The following is an 8,564-nucleotide window of genomic DNA, read 5'->3' as shown; positions in this document are numbered from 1 at the left end:
GCATTATGAAATCAAACATGCCAATTTTGTTCTCCATTTTCGGTAAATATTTTTTCTGTTTATACATACTTCTGAACCCTTAAAAGCAAGTTTAAAATAGCCGGTAAACAATGTTCACATTACCTGCATTTTTCATAATAATTTCTGATATAAAGCTTCTATGGTGCATGTCTTTTGCCACACGCAATAGCAGTTAATAAATATGTATATAAATACAACATATGCCTATAAATGTGCCCCACAGGTCATTGCTGGACTATGCTTACAGACAGCACTTGATAAGAAAATCATCATTTTTAAGAACAGTGCATAAAAGTCAGTTCCTTGGCCTTGCTCTTTCATTCCAAATAAATCCAAAACTCAGAAGCTTATGCAATAAGCACCTAAGAGTTGGCAGGTCTACAGGCAACCTGCTTTAAGTGCTCAAAGCTGATGAGTTTAACCTCTTCTCCCCTCCAACCAGCAAGCATTTTCTATACTTTCTTCTGATTCAAAATTCACTTCAGATTAATTACCCTCAAAAGACATCCTTGAAAAATGCTTTAACTGAAAGAAGAACTTTCTTTTAAGACGACTGCTCGTAACAGAGATGGGCTTAAAAATATGTCAGAAAACCAACTGCATTTCTCACCAGGACTTCCAGCCTTGTGTGTCTAGCTCCAGAATGCATAAGCCTCAAATCATTTTTATTGCTTCTACAACCTGCACAACCCTGGCCACAAAGGTATTAAAACAAATAATTAGTACAAGAAAAAAGTACGACACTGAGAATTCACTGCACAAACATTTAAACAGAGGAAATAATTTCTTTTACAAATGTGTTTCTCTTGTATAAGAATAATTTTGTACAGAAAATAGCTCTTTATACATTTTACAGAAATATGCTAACATTTAGATTCTCTATTAATGGATAATGATTGAATGCAATTTAAGATTTCAGTTGTTTTAGTCACCAAATATCAATAATGCAGCAATACATCACTTCTCTAATATCCTTAAACTGCTTGATTTATCAAGTATTGAGTCAAGACTGTGAAAACACTCCTAGAATCATGTTAATTTGCACTCAAGTATCTTGAAACTGTTAGTTATGAAATACCACCTGGAAGTAATATCATAATTTAAGTGTCAAGGAATATGAACTTTAACCTTAACAAGGCAGCATTACTTGCTCACTTAGATTATCCTGCTGGCTAATACTGTAAAAAACAAATTGAACAGAAGCTTTTATACTCAACTGGTTTACTCTCAACGTGACCTTCGAAACGATAGCAGAAGCTACCCTAGTAAATGCCATAGAGCATTCATACAACATCTAAATGTAATAAAAATACTTTCATTTTCTTAAGAAAACACCACTGAAGGTAGAGGAAAAAACCCAGTAGATTAAGATATAAAAATTAAATCTGTGAAGGACAAGAATAAATTGAAAAACACATGTGTATATATATATGTAAAATGTAAAGGTATGCTACGAAGTATACATATTTAAACATACTCAATTTCTTCAAAGACGGTGTTGAAGTCCATAGGGTATCATACGGACCTCAAACATAAACCACATTCAAACACTTTTCCTCTACAATTGCTGTTTCAAGCATGTGTACTTACATGCAAGTTGCCTTTGAAATTAGTGGGAAGGGCACTTCTCCTTGAAATACAACTGTATGCACTAAACACTTCTTCCTTTCTAGGTATTTCATAAGTTTAAACAGAAGACGTAAGCAAACAAGTACTACACAATCCAATGACAGAAAATCTGGAATTTAGATTGTATATGATCTATTTAGTACTCATACACAACTACTGCAGAGTTTGCCAGCTGCACCTTATGTGAGTACTGTCAATGCTTCCATGCTTCAAGATTCAAATGGGGAGCTACGTTTAGTCAAACACGACTCTTGCCCGGAGCTGGCCAGTCTCTCAACACACACAACTTTCAAATAAATTCAGCTGGAGCCAGTGCACCCCTGCTTCTCACAGCACAGAGGTTGATACAAGACAGTGATGTATCACATTATACTGGTTCACATTTCCATATAGTTAGAATGAGAAACAAGCCCCCTACAAAACCTTATTCCAATGATTTTGCAAATTCTGCATAGTCAATGTATCCATCATTGTTTTTATCATCATCTCTTAAGACATCATCTATCAGACTAATCAGCTCTTCTTCTTTCATTGCCTGGGTATGCTCACCACCTTCCTAGAAAAACAAAACCACATTGAACAGTTCAGCAATGTTTACCATCTAAAGGCACACATGACAGATTACCGACACCAGATTTTCTGTTAAGCTGTTCATGTTTGGTGCCTAATTTGGCACTAAGCTTTATGTAATCATTTATACCAATATAAGAAACTTTTACCAGGCGCACGGTATGAAGTCCAATTTCTCTGGACTTCAGAACAAGCACTCTGTATCCAGTTAATATTCTTAGCCAGAAGTTCTGAGAGCTAAACAGCAGTGTATAACGATGAATAATAATCAGATGTGTTCTTCATTTGGATCTTAATGTAGTACAGACACTATAGTTTCTATACAGTACAGAAACATCTTCCTGTGTGTCAGAACTTGCAAATGCAGAGCTTGACAGTAACAGAGTAGTGAAACATATCAGGCTTAAAGTCAGTAAATTCTTAGTATCACCCCGTACTAGGTGACAACTTTTAGACAGTCAGAACTGTTTCCAAACATGCAGGCCGTTACAAAATTCCACCTACCTCTTTGTGGACATGTGATATAGCAGTAGCAAGCTCCAACCCATCTAACAAATTATTGCCATCATAATCATGCATTTTGAAATAGTGAAGCTGCAGTTCCTGTGGAGACATCTCAGATTCTGGTTTCTCAATAACACCTTCCAAATGTTCCATGATGTGGCTAAGAAAAAAAAACCCAAAACCCACAACGTATCTGTCAGTTAATATTTAATGCTCTGTTTACATCACATTTAGTCTTTGATCAGACAGTCAAGCACACGGGAAATACTGTACCTCTAAAAGCACCCTGGACAACCAGGAGAACCAAAAGCTACAGTTTTATACTAAGATGAAACGGGCACAAAGGTTGTTTGTTACAGGTGCTGCAGTGGCCTCTGATACCTTAGACAGCTATTTCTATTTCTTCCAGTCCACTTAGTATGTTATCAAAACAGCTGAAGCAGTGCCCAAAAATCTCCTTTTGGCTGTCTTCCAAAGCACAGGAACTGGAGGAAGATCTTTCCCAGTCAAACATGAAGTATTCTAGGGAGTTTCATTTGCTGCTGCCACTGTTTTCTCTAGATGACGAAGCAAATCAGAAAAAACCTCTCACTCTACCTGTTCAGAATATGATTTTGTCTAAAGTATGCTGATCTAGGTAAGCAGGATTGCTATAAGAAATTCTGTATAGTAGAAGTAGGGCTGAAGGCTGCAGAGACACCTTTCTAGGTGTCGTATCTCCACAAACTTATCAAGCAAACATGTCTCATATCTGAGTCTAGCTAGTCAGACAACATCCTGAGAAAAGAGGGTGCCCTAGGCTTAAGTCCAGCTCATGTAACCAGACTTCAGAGATAAGCAAATCATTAAAAAGTAAAGTTTACATTTTTAGAACACTGAACACATACTCTTTATCTTGTACCAAGTTCTTATCAAGGCGAATATTTGCATGTTGACTCTCTCCTACGTGTTCCTCAGCTAGGGCAGAGATGAAGAATGCAGCCAGAAAGCAGAACAGCACACGTATTCTAAAAATCCTTCGGGCCATCATGATCTTCTACAAAAAGGAAAACATCCCCCCACAAAAAAAAACAGATGAGAAATACAAACTACTTTCAGCAGATTTACCGAGTGCTTAGATATAACCCCACTGAAGTCACAGAACAGCAGAACTCGCTTCATTTCAAGCACTTAGCAAGCAGAAAAACACAGCGCTCCAATTAAGAATTTCAGTGAGGGTGCCTATTTCAAGGAAGCATGCAGTAATTTTCAGAAAATTACTTTTCTTTCCCCATGCAGCGAATGGACACTCTTTTGCCATGCTTGGGCCTCCACACAGCTCCGAGACAGCCAGCGGCGCCAGCTGCACGCAGGCCTGCCCCGCAGCTACGGGAGCAGAGGCCGCTTGCGGTACCTGAGGGGCTGCGCCTCGCCAGGAGACCCGCTAAGACCGCAGGCCCTCAATCAATACACGACGTTAAAAGCCGCAGAGCGGTGGTCTCGGTGGGAAGGGACCTCCAAAGGCCACCTAGCCCACCCCCCCAACCACGGGCGGGGACCGGCTCCTCAGAGCCCCGCCAGAGGTGCCGGGATCCGCTCCGCTGCCTGCCCCGCGGAGCGGTGCCGGAGGGAGGCCCCGGCTGCTGACACCGCGCCACCCGCCTCAGCCCCCACGGGTCTGGGCCCGCCGCCACCGCCCCCCGCCCAGCCCGCGGCGCAGCCCGCTCCCCGCCTCGGCTACGTACCCTGCGGCGGATGGCGGCCGGCGCCGCGCCGTCCGTCCCGCGGGCGCCGGGTGACGGGCGGGCGCGGCCGAGCTGCGAGCAGGCCGCCCACCATCCCCGGCCTCACCTCCGGCAGGGCGCAGGCGCAGCACTCCCGACCCCGCCCCTCCCCGCCTCCCCGCCTATTGGCTGCGCCTTTCCGACGAGCGGGGGGAAGGGGGACAGGTACGTCACCGCTCCTCGAATTCGACGTGGAGCCTCGCGGAGGGACAGGTGGAGTGCCGCGCCCCGCCCACCGCGGGGCGGGGCCGGCCGCGCGGCCGTCGAGGTGGGCGCGCGGGGGGACAGGTCACCTCCCGGCCCGGGAGGCCCCGCCCCTCGGCCGCGCCGACCCGCCCCGCCCCTCCGGAGAGCCCGGGCAGCCGTTCCCCGGCGGAGCCCGGAGGAAGGGAGCGGCGGAGCCGGCCCCGTGCAGCCCCCTCCCCGCCCCGCCCCGCCCCGCCCCGCCCCGCCGTCGCTCCCGCTGGTTTTATGAACGCCCCGGGGGTTTAGGTGGCTTCCGAGGGACTCGGTGGGAGAGCGGCGTCCCGGCCCTTCCCGCCGAGGAAGGGAGCCCGGGGCCCCGGTGGGGGGCTGGTTGCCAGCCGTTAGGCGCTCTGGCCTTGGCGGGGCCGTGCCGGCGGCCGCCCGCCCGGAGGCACGGCTCTGCGTGAAGGAGCCGCCTCGAGCGGGCGGGGAGCCGAGCCGCCCGCGCTCTGCCCGCCGGGCACCTGAGGGAGGGACGGAGGGCGGGAGCCTCGAACACGCCCCGGGCGCTGCCCGCGCGGGACTCCCCGCCGGGCCGGTGGGCGGGGCGGGGCGGGGCGTCGCTAAGATGGCGGCCAGGGGCGCTCACTCACACGTGAAGCTGGAGGGGGAGATCGAGCGGTGCCGGGCGGAGGGGCGCTGGGGCCAGCTCCGGCTCCTGGCCCAGCAGCTGCTGCCGCCGGCACGGCCCCCGCGCAAGGCGGTGGCGGCGGCGGGGGGCGCGCAGGACGCGGGTAAGCGGCCGCGGCGGCGGGGGGCGGGCGGGGCAGGGCGGGGCGGCCGGCTCCTCGCTCCGAGCCGCCGCCCGGGGCTCGGCAGCGCCGGCCCGGTGGGTTGCGGCTGGCCGGTCTCCCGGGGCTGCGGGAGGGCGCCGGGGAGCGCCGGGGTGCCGGCGGAGGGAGCGGGGTGTCCCCCGGCGGCCTCTGGGCCGGGAGGGGTGCCCGGGAGAGGGGAGGAAACTCGGTTGTTCCTCTCGGTGCGAGCGGTTCCGAACCGGTGGGGCTGCGGGGTCCGGGGCTGTCGGTGGGAGCGAGGGGCTCCTCGCCCGGTGCCCGGCTGGAATTTAACGAGCTCGGCCGGCCTGTGGCCGGGCTGCCGGCCGGCGTCGGGCCCGGGCTGGGAATTTCTCTGTTCAGCGCCTCGATACGCGTGATGCCGAGTCCCCCTTGCCCCCTCCGCACTCCACTCTGGATGCCCCTAAGTTATCTCCCGAGGTTTTTGAGGAACACTGCTGTGTTTCAAGGCTTGGGCTCGCCCGAGTAGCTGTCACATGTCAGGCAGGATTCACAAATAGCAGATGTGCTCTGAACCTTTTTTTACTGCTGTAACGGGCTGCCTTGGCCGTTTTCAGATGAAATCGGCTGTGAGAAGTGAGGCAGTCTAGCCTAGGAGTATAAAATTCCGTGCCTGTCGCCAAGAGCAGTAAGTTGCGAAGCGGACCGGATCCTAGGCACCGCGCTGGTGCCGGAGGCTCTGTCAGAGGAGCCGTTTCTATGGATTAACCCGCTTCTTTAAGGAGTGCTTCTAGTATGTGCCCTGAGAGGTAGTTGAAGCTTGCGGGGGTGCAGTAAACTTCACAGGGGGAAAGCACGGTGAGAGGAGATGTTGGTAGCTTAATACGTGTTTATTTACAAGGCTGTCCAAGTGTATGTGTCATGCGGATCGAACCCTGCTTTGAGAACCATGTGGCGTCCAACCTTTGAACTTCAGTCGGATTTCAGCAGTGCTTCCCAGGCGCAGAGGTCATTGCGCGGTTTGGGGGCATTAACAGTTGGAGAGTTCATATTAGTTTGTTCCCTTGTAATTAAGAGGCATCACAACAGTATGATTGCTGTAAAAACATTGGTTTTTAATTTGATGCTATGTCATCGTAACTTGTTAGTTATGAAGGAGTAGTGCTTTGTTATTGGTACAGAACTTTTCTTCCAGCAAGGGACTAACTGCAGTTTTGTGTTTCTAGAAACAATAATATGTCTGGATGGGATTTTTTAATACTAGTATTTGCTTTGAGTTATTGTGTGTATTTATTTCCTTGTTACATATGGATTTATGTAATTCCTTAAGTTTGGTTAAAAGATAGTGATTACTTGAGAGCTCTTCAGTGTTGCATAGAAATGGCTGCATGCGAGGTTGCGGGGAGAATATACTTGAACATTTGCACTTGGCCATTTTGTGCACGTATACTTTGTTCATGCAAGTTAGTTGTAGACCTGCAGTTGGGCAGGAAGAGCTATGGTTACAATTTGTTATGCAGCTGAACACTTAAGCCACAACAACAAAAAAATCAAAACCAAAAAAGCCCTCCAGAGTTGATTATTAATGCCTTATGTAATGTATAGGTAGCAACTGGGGAAAAGTTGTCCCATGGACTGAAAATATATAGAGATACATACACTGTCCTCTTTTTCCTGCATTCTAGAATTTTAGACTTTGAAATGTGAAGTATAAATGAAATGTAGGACTTGGCTTTTTGATCTACAAAGATTTTTTTACCCTGCTTGACCCACTAGTCAGCTGTTTGAGATGCTGCTTTTATGAATAAATGAATGCAGAACTGGACTCATCATGCAAGAGCTCCAAGTACACTGACAGATGAAACTTTTTCTTTTAGCACGATAGCAATGTCGCATGATGCTTTGTGCCGTATCCAGTGCTGCTACCTATGTTTGAGTTTCTCTTTTATGAACAAGAATGGATTTTAAAATAGAAAGAATTTCATGTGGCATGTTAGTTGTGTCACTGGATCAAGCCTTGTGAGCCTATAGTAATGCATGTGTAGAATGTGTCTAAATTCTCCATTTTTATTTTTTTCTATGAACTTTCAGGAAAATCGTACAAGTTTCTGATGTTACTGTTCTGCAGTGAAGTTCGTAGCTTATCTGTAGTCTGAAGCATGCATTTCATGTTTGTACATTTGTAAATCTAAAGCATGCGCTTAAATGTTTGCGAAGATTGGTCTTATACTTTTGAAAGTGAGTTTTGTGATGAAAATTCTTAACTGTCCTATTAGTGACAACACAAGAAAGAACTGTGCTGTCAAAATTAAAGGATTCATTAGGGAAAAATCTTCAAGTTAAAAGGAAATGCAGTTTCATTTTTTTCATAGGAAACGTACAGTTTCCAATAGCTAGAAGTTAATGGAACTTATTTTCTGTCTGCTAGTTCTTCCTTACCCCCTCGTTTGAGTTACTGTTTGTGTGTCTCAAAGGTGTGTTGTTTTAAGCGCTATTTCTTGTTGGTTGGTGTGTGCTTTCAGAGGACTACGGGAGTATGCTGCTTGCAGAGGCTCTGCTGGAGGAGTGTCTGAAGGAAAGCTTTGCCAAACTGAAGGACTCCGTTCCACTGTCAGAGAAGAATGAGCCAAAACTGATTGAAGCTAAACAGTATCTGACCAATATCTTAAGCAGAGGAAAACTACGAGTAAGTGGCCACTGTCGTCATAATTCCTGCCAACTGGATGCTTCCTTCATGCAATTATTAGTCTGATACAAGGTGTTGGTGTTGCCCGTTCACGTCCCTGTATGTACAGTGCTGTGTTGTGGGTATTACTAATGCACTGGTAATTCAGTACCCCTTTACCATGTCTTCTGTTGGGAGACTTGCTTTTTTATACACAAACAAATTATGTGCTACGTGTATATATCTGGTTTATTTTTTTATTAGAAAGAAGCAGGATAAATATTTAGGAATTCTCTGGGTTGGTGGGGCATGGCTGCATAATGGTGCTGTTAGGCTACCACAGCTCAGTGACCCACTGCTGCTCCCGGTCTGGGGGAATGGTGTAGACCTGGTCAGCTCCAGATAAGGGGTAAAATGGGCCACAAGCTGCTG

At 47.5% G+C, this 8,564-nt stretch overlaps 2 protein-coding genes across 6 annotated transcripts in view; one reads left to right on the top strand and one right to left on the bottom strand.

The window, feature by feature from the left end:
• Positions 1-665: 665 nt before the first annotated feature.
• On the bottom strand, positions 666-4,558 carry MCFD2 (multiple coagulation factor deficiency 2, ER cargo receptor complex subunit). The gene is made up of 4 exons (XM_075412845.1): positions 4,449-4,558; positions 3,612-3,760; positions 2,725-2,884; positions 666-2,206 (listed from the first exon to the last, which is right to left on the bottom strand). Exons 2-4 carry the CDS (start codon positions 3,752-3,754, stop codon positions 2,075-2,077), a joined length of 435 nt encoding a protein of 144 aa, XP_075268960.1. The 5' UTR covers positions 3,755-3,760; positions 4,449-4,558; the 3' UTR covers positions 666-2,074.
• A 743-nt stretch (positions 4,559-5,301) lies between these two features.
• TTC7A (tetratricopeptide repeat domain 7A) overlaps positions 5,302-8,564 on the top strand; it is a 181,905-nt gene continuing 178,642 nt past the window's right edge. For all 5 annotated transcript variants that reach the window (XR_012763068.1, XR_012763070.1, XR_012763069.1 and 2 more), the window contains exons 1-2: positions 5,302-5,467; positions 7,990-8,153. Coding sequence is in view for 2 of the 5 variants with exons in the window: in XM_075412838.1 (XP_075268953.1) it covers positions 5,302-5,467; positions 7,990-8,153 (330 nt within the window). In the remaining 3 variants the exon portion in view is untranslated. The remainder of the gene's footprint in view (positions 5,468-7,989; positions 8,154-8,564) is intronic.

This window comes from Opisthocomus hoazin, chromosome 2, assembly GCF_030867145.1.
Source record: "Opisthocomus hoazin isolate bOpiHoa1 chromosome 2, bOpiHoa1.hap1, whole genome shotgun sequence".
Classification (NCBI taxonomy): domain Eukaryota; kingdom Metazoa; phylum Chordata; class Aves; order Opisthocomiformes; family Opisthocomidae; genus Opisthocomus; species Opisthocomus hoazin.
This window is presented reverse-complemented; position numbering and strand designations above follow the sequence as displayed.

What these genes read in the sequence shown, in the direction of transcription:
- MCFD2 (XM_075412845.1), bottom strand. Translation starts at nt 3,754, where the DNA reads ATGATGGCCCGAAGGATTTTTAGAATACGTGTGCTGTTCTGCTTTCTG. An exon ending in AACTTGGTACAAGATAAAGA is followed by an intron (nt 2,885 to 3,611) that starts GTATGTGTTCAG and finishes TTTTTTTCTTAG; the next exon opens with CCACATCATGGAACATTTGG. An exon ending in TATCACATGTCCACAAAGAG is followed by an intron (nt 2,207 to 2,724) that starts GTAGGTGGAATT and finishes TTGTTTTTCTAG; the next exon opens with GAAGGTGGTGAGCATACCCA.